The sequence below is a fragment of the Trichosurus vulpecula genome, chromosome 7, assembly GCF_011100635.1.
Source record: "Trichosurus vulpecula isolate mTriVul1 chromosome 7, mTriVul1.pri, whole genome shotgun sequence".
Taxonomy (NCBI): domain Eukaryota; kingdom Metazoa; phylum Chordata; class Mammalia; order Diprotodontia; family Phalangeridae; genus Trichosurus; species Trichosurus vulpecula.
Genome location: NC_050579.1, coordinates 19,731,355 through 19,744,830, shown reverse-complemented (window position 1 = coordinate 19,744,830; position 13,476 = coordinate 19,731,355). Strand labels below are relative to the sequence as shown.

General features: G+C 49.7%; 1 protein-coding gene across 1 annotated transcript in view; it reads right to left on the bottom strand.

Moving 5' to 3' along the window:
* CUX1 (cut like homeobox 1) overlaps nucleotides 1–11,653 on the bottom strand; it is a 347,958-nt gene extending 336,305 nt beyond the window's left edge. Inside the window, exon 1 of the mRNA XM_036768125.1 lies at nucleotides 11,352–11,653. Within this exon, the coding sequence (XP_036624020.1) occupies nucleotides 11,352–11,414 (63 nt within the window). The 5' untranslated portion in view covers nucleotides 11,415–11,653. The remainder of the gene's footprint in view (nucleotides 1–11,351) is intronic.
* Nucleotides 11,654–13,476: the final 1,823 nt, after the last annotated feature.

Here is a 13,476-nt window from a genome sequence, read left to right as displayed (position 1 = left end):
ACTGCCTACTCAGCCGTGTTGAGACAAGGCTACAGCAAACATGGGAAACGTCAACCATGGTTTTAGAAAGGTCTGTCACCCGCACATTGGAGATCACGGATCACAGACTCACTGACGTTGAGCCAGAAGGGATCTGGGAGGCCAGCAAGCCCAGCTTTCTCGTTTCATAGATCAGGGGAGCCCAGCATCACACAGCTAGGATGTGGTAAGATTTAAAACCATGTCTTTCAGACTAGCACTTTTCCCACTATATTTTGATAGGCCTGTGATTGCAGCAGAAAAGGGAACTCCCAGGTGTGGAAATTCACTTTACCAACACAGGTTGGCATCTTCTCTACTACCTATAGTTTTAAAAGTGTTTCCCAGAAGACTGAGAAAAATGACTTGCCCAGAGTCACAAAGCTAGTGTGTCAAATAGAACTGCAACTCTAGTTTTCCTAGTTTTGCGGCCAGTTCTCCTATGTATACCGATATATCACTTACTACATATGTAATTATACATATGTACATTGACACCTGTATATTTTATACCATGTATGATACAAACAAAAATTCATTAAAGTGTATTTATCAGGGTCTGTGAAAATGACTGTATGATTATACAGGCCAAGACAGGAGACTGTAAACACCCAAGCCTTTTCCAGATGACAATCCTGGCGAGAAAAGTCAATCATAATGGGCAATACCTATGCTATTCCAGTCTTGGATCAATGCTGACAAATTACTGTGATGAGACTGGAGACAGGGTGGGGAAGAGAGAGAGAGATTCCTTGGTATTTTGGGGACAGCTGATAAGCCACTAATACTTATTTCAAAATCCATACGAACCCTACCGCCCTGCAGGGGGTTCAAAGGACTTTTCCCCCAACCTTCCAGCACCTGAAGAAGCTGCCGGCTCCTGGTTAGGTTGCCTGGACTGAGCCCAGCCTGAGCCTGTCCCCCACTTGGCTGAAGGAGGCAGCGCCTCAGCATTGCCCAAGTTCATCGCCATGAAGCAATCCAAGCAGATTTCCTACACATGCACCTACAGCCACAATTTAGTTTCAAAATAGTGTGACATCACACATATTAGCATGCAAATGAGAGGTGGAAAATGCTATTTTGCTCCCTACAGGGAAGCTACCAGGCTGGAGCCAAAAGAACCCATCATTCTGGCTTTTCCAAGTATTTCCTGTGTGACTGTGGCCAAACCCCTGCACTTCTCTGGGCCTCAGTCTCCTCATCTGTAAAAGGGGGGTGGGGGTGGGGCACGGAGATGAACTGGCCTCCGAGGTCCCTTCTGGTCCCTTCCAGCTCTGGTGCTACGATCCCATAGCTCACTTAGCCCCTATGGGCCTCAGTTTCTTCACCTGTAAAATGAAGGAGTTGGACTAGATGTTTTTTTGAGGTCTCTTGTCTGACGATTAAGTGGTTTCTAGGAACCAGGCCCTATGCCAGGTGCCAGGGTCACAAAGAAAGACAAACACGTGACTCCTGCCCTCAAGGAGTTCCCATTCTGATGGGGGCAGGGGTTGGGGGGGTGGGGAGAACAGAAGCAATAACAAAGTACGATATATCTACACGATCAAGTAGACGGTGACCATGCTTAGAGGGCAAGAGTGGCGCCTGCTGCTCTACATCGAATGCTTCCCATTCTATGGAAATGCCCTCCTCCCACACCGGAGACACTAGGAGCAAATGATCACCCAACATCCAGATTCACACTTCAAAGATCGGCCTACCTATTTTCTGATTCTTTTGAGGCTTCCAGTTACATGCCATATTAGGAAATCACTTTTCTAACATTTTCTTGAAAAATCTTTTATGGCCTACAGAAGACCACACACAACTTTCCTAGAAAACTGAGAAGAAAGTTCTGAAAGATATCGAGCCTTTGGAAGCCAGGAAGGCCTCAGACACTCCTAGCTGTGTGACCCTGGCCAAGCCACTTAACCTCTGCCTGCCTCACTTTCCTCACCTGTAACCTGGGGATAATAACAGCGCCTACCTCCCAGGGTTGTTGTGAGCATTAAATGAAATAGCACATGTACGGTGCTGTCTAAATGCATTTATTGTTGTGATTACCTCGCAGAATTACCATGTTGGGAGGCACCTCGGAAGCCATCTAGTCCAACCCATAACTGACCAAGAATGCTATGTCTTGCTATGCCCAGCTTTCACTTAGAGACAAGGAGGGGAAAGCCCTAACTCCCAAAGCAGCCCACGTGGACTTTGGAGAGCTCTAATCACCAACAAGTTTCTCCTTCAGTCAAACCCAAATCTGCCCCTCTGCAACTTCTGCCATGGGCTTGGGCTTCTGCCTGCAGGAACCCGGCCCTTCAAGTACCTGAGGCTGCTGTCTGGTCATCAAGTCTCCTCAAAGTCTTGCCTTCTTCAGAATAAACCATCCCAGATCCACCTCCTTCCTTAGAGCAGCGACTCTTTTTTTTAATTCTGTATCCCCAGGAGCTGGCACACAGCAGGTGCTTAATAAATACTTGCTGACTGATCAATTCAGCCTTTACCTATCTTCCTGTGGAATGGTCTCAGGAACATCCAACATCCTTCACTCTGATTTACCAATGTCTTTCACACCAGGTGCTCAACACAAACGAAGAAAACGGGGCTGGCAACTCCCATGTCCTGAACCCTCTGCCTCTTTTGGGAAGACCCAAGATCGATTACATTTATTAGCTTTTTCTTCTCCCAACAAAACAATGTGTGCAAAATCCATGCTTCTCCTCCCTCCCTCTCCTCCACTCTCTTTCCTCTCTCTTTTCCCCTTCTCTCCTCCTTCTCTCTTCTATTCTCTCTCTCCCCTTTTCTCTTCTCCTTCCCTCTCCTTCTCCCTTCCTGAAATGAATTACCAAATTTCTCCTTAATAATTACAGCATTCTATTTCAAACAATTTGGCAACATTCACCTAAATTACAGCTAATTCATCAGGTAACATTTATTTTAACCAAAACTAAGAATACCTTGAAACTTTAATATGAGCCTTTAAAACAAACGTTAACTGCTGGCTATTTATTGAATAAACAAAGCTTTTCTTTGGAGTCAGAAGTCCTGGGTTCAAATTCTATCTCTAATACCTACTGCCCTTGTGACCTCAGACAAATCATTGTCTAGGGCCCCTTAGACCAGAGGAACCTGAATAAAATGTAACTGGAAAATGTTTAACAAAATAAATAAAAATGCAATATAACACAGATCATGTTAATTTGTGGTTTTCTAAGTCTGTATGCTCCTTTTCTATTTGAGTTTGACATCTCTGCCCCAGACCTCTTCCCTGAACCATCTGTCCAGTGCTGGACCACAGGGCCCCTGAGGAATCCCATGAGAGCACCTCCTCCCTATAGATTTACATCACTCTAAGGTATGAAAAGTCCTTTCCTTGTAACAGCCCTGTTGTGAGGATGGCACAATTATTAGTGACATTATATTTTACAGATAAAGAGATTGAGGTCTAAGGGGTTTTAGTAATTTGCCTAGGCTCACGCACCCAGTAAGTGTCTGATCTGACTACCGCTCCACAGACTCCCCAGTCCGGCTTCTCAAAATGAACGCTTTTATTACCATCACAAAGCACTTACCTCCCCAAATTCCCAAGGATGAAGAGTAACCAGCATTTCAATTAATCCAGAAATATTTATGGGGCATCTGCTGTGTACAGGACACTGGGCTCAGCAGGTTTCCCCTTACGTTGCATAATCAGCTGCTTTGCTAAGGCTCCTGGTCATTTTATCAGCTAGGATCCGAACCCCTCACCACATGCCTGCTCCTCTGTGACTGAGTTTGGTCGAATTTGGTACCCGAGGAAAAATAAATCTCTGACAATTGCGATGAAGGAACAATACATAATAACGGTTGGAAAGGGACTCGGCCATGAGGACCGCTATGCAGGGGGCTTCCCCATTTTACAGAGCACAGTTACACAATTAAAAAGGAAAGAAGAAAAGCTGAGTTTCTCAGTTATATCTAATAGGAAATCTGTACTAAAGAAACTGACTCAATTCCGACTAATTTCAATGGATAATGTCCACACCTGGAAGGCCTCTTTCCATCTAAAAAGTAAATCTTCTCTCTGCGAGGGGAAGAGAGGATACTTGGGGAAACTATGATGATATAAAGAAGATATTAATGAAAACTGATTTTTTAAAGTGTAATTTTTTAATTAAAGGTCCACCAAATTTTTTAAATGGCATACAAAACACCTGACCTATTACGTGTCCTTTTCTACAAAAGAAGAAAAGAGTGGGGGTGGGTTGGGGCGGGAACAGCCACAAATAATCACACATTGGGATAATAGTGAAGGACCAAAATTAAGCCTGCAGAATTAAAATGCCCTATTTTAAAGGATGGGCTATGGAATTTTCCCCAGCAAATTAAATGTTTAAGGAAATGAAATTTCTCCCATGTAGTGATTTTTAACTTCTGGGGTGGAAACTCCCTTTACTGAATCAGACTGCAGCTGAAGAGAACCAGAGGGTAGCCTGAGGCTCCAAGAGTATGACTAACCCTGAGTATGAGCAAACAGTGAAGGAGCACTAGGGGTGAGATTTGAATCCTGATCTTCCGGTCCCGAAATCCAGGATTCCATCTATTATGATATTCTGCCTCTTACACTACACATGTGTGTATATAAACACCTAGAATGTGGGCACAGATCTGTGTGTGCGTGTGTATTATATACACACACGCGCACACACACACGAATACATAGATCTAAAATGAAATAATATACGTGCGTGCTTTGCAAACCTTAACGTACTGTATAACTGTAAGCTATTGTTATTGTGTGACTATCTACACACATATATTTGTATTATATGCACGAGTATTTTATACACATCCTATGTACACATTTTATCATACATTCATAGTATATGGTCATTAAACACACACGATATCCATATTATGTGGGTATTACACTTTATCTAGATATACGTTTGTACATGCACTTCTACATGATGTGTATATAGAATATACGTACAATCCACATCTCGTATGGCCTAGGGAACCTCTGAGAGCCGTCCTCAGGGAGTCTCAGGGAGAGGTGGGTCCAGTTCTAGCCAGGAAGCATATTGGTTGTGTGACTTTAAGGGGGTCTCCTCTCAGGGTTCTAAGGCCAGACGGGCTAACCTCAAATAGAAATGATTCCTGAAGTCCGCATATTGACTTAGAAAATCATAAATTTACATTATCTATGTTCTAGTTTTCTTTCTCGTGTTAAACAGTTCCCAATCACATTTTAATGGTGTTTGGCCAAATTCGGGCTTTTCTGCCTGGCCCCCAATGGAGCCCCTCAAGCTGAAGAGAAGGTGCCAACTCCACTGGCAAAGATCTCCCTGCCAAGGAAGTCACAGGTCCCAGCCCAGCCCACGTACACACGTATTTGAACTCCTCTATTTGCATGAGGTCCACACAGTATGTAGCACAGACATGAGCAAGTCAGGACATTAAAACATGCACAAGCATAGGCTTTGCTGTTGTTCAGCTGAGTCCTCGTATCCGTGACCCCACTCACCATAGCAGGCCAGGCCTTTCTATCCTCCACTAATGAAGACAACATTCAAGACTTCTGCCCAGGAAAGGGGCTCAGCCTCCCACAGAAGGCTCTTCCTTGGCCTGACTAAGCACCTACCCCCAGTCATCCCAAGAAGCCAGCAGGGCACCCCCTTCAATAAGAACTAGGTATGGCTTAGCATAAATCTAACCATGACAACTGAACAGCTCAGGACAAGGCAGGTTGACCCCCTGCCTAAAACCCAGCAAAAACAAACAAAACTAGCCATTTTTGCAAGCTGGTGAGCTATGGGAGTGCTTGAGCACGCGTGCACGCACACACACACTCCAAAATATAATTTCCAGTCTCTGTGGTTTTCAACCATATGACAAAACAGACATATAGACTCATTATAAAGGAGCCTGCCCAAAGCGCCCAGGCCCACTCTGCCTACCTACAACTCCTAGGCTTTCCATCAACTTAGCATTAAAACGCTACTCTAACCAAGTGAGCCAGGCTTTAGCAATGGTCAAAGCTTTTCTCTTAAAAAAAAATCCTTTGTATCAGTCAGTATCACAGAGCACTTAAGAAAATTACCTGCCTGTTCAAGTCAATGAATATTTGGTAACTCAAAAGTGAAACTATGAAGTCACTATTAATTCACCACTTCCATGTCTGCTATAAAAGTTACACAATATAGGAATGCTGGCCTAATTATGCCGTCACTGCACCTTTTTTTGATGCCTCAATATATGCTCTATCGAAGCAGAATTCACTTGGGTGTAAAGGAATAAAACCCAACATCCTTCCTTTCTCTCCCCCAACTTCTCTGTTCCCAAAATTTCCCCGTGGCGGAATCTACAGAAAAATGTTCATGAACAAGCCTTAATGAAAGACTATCGCTCTACTCTCAAAATAGCGCAAACAAAATGAATAGCCATAAGTAAAAAGTGGCCTTATGTTTGGCTATAATAAGATTCAAATAAAGGCCTCCAAGAATTCCACCTGTTTCCAATTAGATACTAGAACTGCATGAGTGTTTAAGCTGTGTTCACTTGCTACTTACATGAGACAATTCTTCCGGGGTTTTTTGTACATTTTAAATATGTTAAAATAAGATTAAGGATCTGGCTTAAACAATCAGGGGTAGGAAATTTTCAGTTAAAGCCAAAATTCTATCCTTGAGCTACCACAGACACATGGTGAGATAGACAAGATTCAAAGTTAGGTTGACATAGATGGTTTGGTTTTTTTTTTTGTTGTTGTTGTTGAAAGCAGACTTTTTATAAGGAAAGAACATTGAGAATAAACTTACCATTTAAATACTACAAAACACATGAGAGCGAGAGAGAAAGAAAAAGAGAGAAAGAGTTTCTGAAATACACTTCTACAAGCCTTGATTAAGATAACTTTTAAATCAATTGCAAGTTATCAGGTAAGTAGCAACATCTGTGTTAATACCGATTTACTGGCTTCATTTAAAGTCCATCAGATAAGCTGAGCCTGTCTTTTAATAATACTTTGGAATCTGCATAGGCCAAATTCTTACTCTAGTCAATCCAGTAAGCACTTATTAAGTGCCTACTACATGCCAGGCACTGGAGGTACAAAGACAAATTGAATACTGAATAGGGACTTAAGCTGTTTCCAAAGATCTCTGATAGAATGAAAATTCTTCTTTTTAAAATCCACAAGGGCTTTCCCTACGGAATCGGTTCTTTCCTCCCTTCCTGGCTGCTGTTTCTTGTGCTTTCTAAATACAATCTGAAATGAATATAGATTTTTTTTTTACTTCAATCCTTGTATTTCCACTAAGCTTCTGAATGTCAGGACAGCCTCAGGAATAGTTTTGATTGTTAACTGCTACAGGCAGACCCGGAAGGGGATCACAAGAGCACGCGCGCACACACACACAAATTATTTCTGCATATCTCCTCCCACATAAACACAGCAATGGCTTTGGTTTAATTTCGCAGGAACGGGGCAGAAGACTTTTTTTAAAAGAAGCCATTTAAAATCCTAAGGACATTAACCTGAGAGTATTTTAATGGTAGCTGGCTTAGTAGATCATGAAAGGATACCCGGCCTCAGGGGAGTGACAGACTGGCAGTTTATCCAGACCTTTCCCTTTCCATCTTTCTCATTTACTTCACTATGAACATCAGTCACAAAACAGCAGGTCTATGGAGTTGTATTCTCAGAAACTGTTGCATTACTAAATTCTTTTCATTAACTTGCAGCTAAAAAAAAAATAAGGCCACACAGATACCCCCTCCCCCCAAAAATAAATTCAGTAAATAGCTATGCCTTTCTATATATCCCAAAGATTAAACAGTGGGGGGGTGGGGGTGGGGGGATGGGGGACGAGACCAAAAAATAAAAATAGAATAAAATAGCTGCTATAGGAGCCTAGCATTTTGTTAACTTGAGTTCCTTCTTTGTTTCAAAAAAGATTCCGAATGGGACACTTAAAAAAGAGAGATGTTAACAACTGTAATATTTTCTGTTTCAGAGGATAATCTACCCCAACGGAACTTGTCAATTTCCATAACGGGTGGGGAGCAAAACAGAAGCCATACAAAGCTCTTATTGGCCAAATGAATTTTGGTTTAAAAGAGAAAAATTCCTAGGCTGAGCTTCACAGACGATCAGGCAGATATGTAACTACCATTTATAACAGCACCTTGCAATTTAACCAAACTGTCTCCTCACAGAAACCCTATGAGACAACTAGTAAGCTGAAAGGTAGCATGGAATTCCTTTTAGGATTTTCTCATGGACATGAAACACTGAACCTCGGAGTTAGCTGGCAGTGCCCTTTGCCTTAGCCAAGGAATGTCCAGAGGGAAACCTGGAGCCCCAGAGAAGGGCTACTCTCTCACCCCACTGGCCTTCAAAACGAAAAAGGAAATGAGATAGGGTTAGTTTTCAATAATAATTCTCTCTCTCTTCCTGGGCAACCCCTGTTGGGGCCCCAGGTAGGCCTGGTCCAAGATGGACCAAGGTTAGAACAAGAGTAGTGACCCCGGCTCAGGGAGATGGAGGAGTTTCAGAAAACTTAGTTACCTAGAGAGAATGTACTGACCTCTTCAAATCCACCAGGTTTCAATGGAGAAACTCACTGGTACAGTGAGTATTTCGTCCCTGCCCTCTAGCAAGGACAGAATCTCCAGCCCTACTTACCGGTCAACTTGACTTGAGTATGGTTTTCACCGAAAGCTATAAGTGGGGTCCCCCAAGTGAAATCCCTTTTAAAGTACAGCCTCATCAGCTAAACTATTATTGACTGCATTAAAGAGGAAACTAAGAGAGGTATGAACTGAAGAGGGCTCTCAGAAACTGAGGTCAGAGTAAATGAAGGGTCACGCAAACACTGCCTTCCTCTACCCAATTAAAAGCTTTAGAACATACAAGACAAGCCCAATAACTGTTTTTGAAAAAAAGGTTTTTAAGACCCCATCACCTGGGAGAAGGCAAGGAACCATAATCACAAAATAATGCCCAGCAGCAAGTTCAAAACCCAAATGTGGATTACTTTTGTGTCTAAGTGCCGAGCGCCCCTCCCCCCAGATATATCCTAGAACCCATTCAGATAAACAATTCTCTTCCTGGGGGCCTCCTAATCATATTCCCAAAGTCAAACCTAAATGTCACCGATTGCCTGCCAAAGCAGATGGGGGGGGAGGTCCACTGAGTTCAGAAATCTAATCATTAATACAGTCTCTATAAATAAATAAAATTCCTAAGCAGTTGGGCCAAGATGCTTAGAAAAGAAATTTAATACAAATAAAGTCAGGCCGGGGTGACCTCTGGGGTCTCTTCCAGTTCTGATTATAGGATTGATTCAGTTTTATAATCAATAAAGAGGAGGGATTAAAGTTTATTTCTTAGACCCACTGCCAGCTTCACAGAAGCTCCAGAAATGAAATTGTAGCGGTTTTTTTTTTTTAAGTTCTTTTTTGTTAAAAGCGGATAGAACAATTTCTCCCAAGTGCCATTCGGCTGCATTCACTACATCCAGGAGTCTAATGTACCCAGCAGACCTGTGGGGAGCAGCGCGCTGGAGTCAGACCCGCTCCTCTAACTTTCCATCTTATCAGAAATACAAACAGCTCACACTCGGCTCCCCAGTTCAGGGGGAGCCGGGGGATTTCGCAGGGACCATGTGGCTGCTTAATCACTCCCCAGCGAACGCTGGGGCAGAGAGCGAGCCGCTCCAAATTCGCGTTGTCAGACTCCATTTCAATATATATTTAATCTAATCCACTTTATTTTATACCGCTCTGCATCTGGATCTCGTTTGCCTTATTCCTGGAGGTATTATGGGTCACTATTAAGAATTCTTTCAAGTTGGGGGAAGTTCAGCCTAATCCAAGCCCTTCAAATCACAGCAGGAAGGCGAGGGCAGCACCGGCCGGGCCCGGCGCACCTGAGCGCCCCCCGCCCGCAGACCCCTGGGGGACCCCAAAGGGCAGCTTCCCCCGCCCCAGCCTGACTCTTCCGTCTGCTCGCATCCCCCCCACCCCCCAGCCTCCGAGACTTTCGCAAAGAGCCCCCTCACCTTGACCGTGGCTCCGGCTATGCCCAACATGGAGGTGGCCGACCCCGCCGTGCCCGCTCCTGGAGCCCCCCGCCCGGGCTCCAGGTGGAGGGGCGGGGGAGGGGGCAGCACCGCCCAGACCCGGGCCCAGGGCTTTTCGGCCAAGAGGGGCGCTTAACCACTTAAAGGGGCAGGACACCATTTCCCCAGCCCGCCCCCCCGCCCCGGCAGGGACCCGGCACCCCCGGGGCTGTCCCTTCCTCCACTGCAGATCCGTCCGCTGGGGAGGGGGCGTCAGGGGCACAAGCGCGAGGAGGCCACGGGGGTGCTGAGGGGGAAAGGACGGGAACCCGGCAGTCCCCAGAGTCCAGCCAGTACCAGGGTCCGGAGGGGTTGGGGAGCAGTGGCTCTCCCCCGCCCAGACAGTCCAGACAAGCCACCCGGGAGTCGCCCATCGCCCCGGCTGGCCCCCCGGGGCCCGGGGCCCGGCGCTGCTTCCCTCCGGCAAAGTTGCCCGAGTCCCGGGCCGGGCGCCCCCACAAGTTGCCCCCCTCCCCGGCCGGGGTCGCACACAAAGAGCGCGCGGGGCCCAGGGGTCTCCGGGAGGCCCGGACCGCGGTGACAGGCGGAGGCCGGGGGGCGGGGGCGCCGGCGGTCACGGCCACGGCCACGGCCGCCCTGGGAGCGGGCTCCCGGCGCGCCCGGGCGGCCCCACAGCGCCCCCCGCCCGGCCCCGCGGCCGCCGCCGGCCCCTCACCAACTCCCCGCAAACTTTGCCGGGGAGGACGCGCGGCGGCGGGCCGGGGGCTCCGGGGCGGCAGGGGGCCGCGGGGGGCTCCGGGCCCGGGCGGGGGGCGCTCGGCTGCGGGCTCCGCGCTCCGCGCCGGGCCCCGTTCCCCCGCCGCCGCCCCGGGGGGTCCCCGCCCGCCGCCCCGGGCCCCCCCACTCCGGCCCGCCCGCGCCCCTCTCGGAGCCGGGTCCCGGCGGCCGGGGACCCCGGGGCAGCGGCGGCGGCGGCGGCGGCGGCGGCTCCCGGCGCCATCTTGGGCTGATCGATGAATTGAACAAAGAGGATCAATTTCCGAAGGCGCCGCGGGGCCGCCCCCGGCCCGGCCCCCGGCCCCGGCCCGCCCGGCCCCGCCGCCCCCCGGCCCGGCCCGGCCCGGCCGCCCGCCGCCCGCCCGCCGCCCGCGGCTCCGGAGGCGGCCCCGAGGAGGCTCCGGCGGCGGCCCCGGGCCAGGCGGGCGGCGGGCGGCGGGGCCGGGCCGGGGCCGGGCGGGCGGCGGGCGGCGGCGGCGGCGGCGGCGGCGCGGGGGGAAGCCTGACCTGCAGCTGCGGTAAATCAAAGCGCTTCCAATATTGAAACATCGATCCCACATTGGCCGCCATCTTGAGACATATTGAGACGGAGTGAGCGGCTGATCGAGAGGGGGCTGGAGTTCAGGAGCCGCCAGGAGGCAGCGGCGGGCGGCTTCAAAACCCGGCCTGGAGCGAGCGGGCGGGCGGGCGAGCGACGGAGCGGGCGGGCGGGCAGGCGGGCGGGCCCACGCCGACCCACTCCCCGAGCAGCCGGCCGGCCCACGCCCCGAGCGGCCCACGGACGCGCTCAGCGCCGAGCCGCAGCCGCCGCCGCTGCCGCCGACGCAGCACACTCGGCCGCCCCCCTGCCGCGCGGCCCGCCCGGGGTCAGTCTCAGGCTCGGGGTCAAGGTCAGGGTCACGGTCGGCCTCGCCTCCGCCGCCGCCTGGTTCAGTCCCAGGCGCTGAAAGCGGCGCCAGAGGGGAGGGCCGAGAAGGGGAGGGGAGGAGAGGGGAGGGGCGGGGGCGGCCGGCCGGCCCCCTCTGTCTGTCTGTCCGTCTGTGCGTCGGTCGCCTCGCGAGCCCTCCCGCTCGTCCTGCTGCTGCTGCTGCTGCTCCCGCCTCGTGGGCCCCCTCCACCCCCCGCCGAGGCCGGCCTCGTGCCCCCCCCCTCCGCCCAGAGCTCGCGCGCTCCCCCACCCCCCAGCTTGGGTCCCGCGCGCACACCCCCCACCCCCACGCCTCCGGCGGGCACCCTGCCTGGGCACACCCCCCCCACGCGGGGCACCTGGGGAAGCTGCCCATGGCGGGGGGCGCCCCGCGTCCGAAAAGAGAACCCATCTCTTGGGTCTCCGTAACCGTAAAACACAAGTTTTAAACGATTCTTTAGAGGAGCGGGGGTCTGTGCGCCACTTCACCGCCCCCTCCCCCAGCCAAGCGGCGGATCAACACGAACCACTGCCGCGGGGCTCCCAGACAAGAGCCGGGCCTGGCATGTCTGACCGACGCGGTGGACAGACGGACAGATGGGTATCCCCCCGAGCCGGCCAGCTCCCGCAGGCTTAGGAAGAAAACGACTGTTTGCTTCTGTCCCCGCGGGCCCCCCACCCCTAGTTTATTGTTTGGAGAGCGGACTTGGTGGCAGTGATCGATTTCCTTTTAAGAGAGAAACAACCGTGCATTGATCGTCGCAGCTAGGTGCGACCGGGACCCTACACTCCGGCGGGGCCCCGGGAGGTGTAGACCGCCGGGCTGGGAGGAAAAGGAGGGGGAGATAAGCAGCGTCTGCACGGCCGGCTGAGTGAAAACGGCTTGCCCCTAGGATCTTTTCGTTAGCCCTTCGATGCCCCAAGGAAGACTTCAGAAACTGCAGGATCCTGAAGCCCCTCTATTTTTGTTCTAAAACTTTATTTCCTCTCTAGCTAAAAAAAAAAACAAAAAACAAACAAAAAAAAAAAAACCATAAACAAAAACAAAAAAACAGGCTTTCCCATGAACCCGTAGGGATGCGTTGATTTCAAATAACGTGACTCCAAGTTTACAGAAATGATAATACTTAGCGTTTTAGAAAAAACAAACATTTTTTCCTTTCTATTTTCCATGCAAAAATGGTCAAAGGACATTTTTGAGGAAGTCAGCTTTAATTGATTACGCACATGTGTGGCTCTGGGGTTAAACTGGCTTGCTAACGTACATTGCCATCTCCAGCATTTCGTTTGGTGTGAATTGATTTAAAGCACCCCCGAATTCCTTTATTTTGAAAAGTATAAGTAAAATCGCTGTTAATGGGAGCCGTACTGAAAAGGGGGTCCTTATAGAAACCTTGGTCTTACGGCTCTCCTAATCATTCGCGTTAAGTTAGTGCTTGTTTGAAAAGGGTGAATTGCTGAAAATGAAAGTCCCCGTATTTAGGGATTTTGGACGCGGCCACGTATTCGAAAAGGACCACCCCTAAGATGGAGAGGATGCTCGGTCCTTCCAGCCCACTTAGTCGGCGACTCGTCTGTTAGGGCTGACCCCAAGGAAGTCAGGGTGGCCGGTGGTTGCCGGGATGATAGAGACAGCGTGTAAACGCGATGTCCGTGGCCCCAAACGCGTTGACACAGAAGTTGTCATCTGACTACAGCCGGGCCCAGGATTCGTGACCTTGAGAT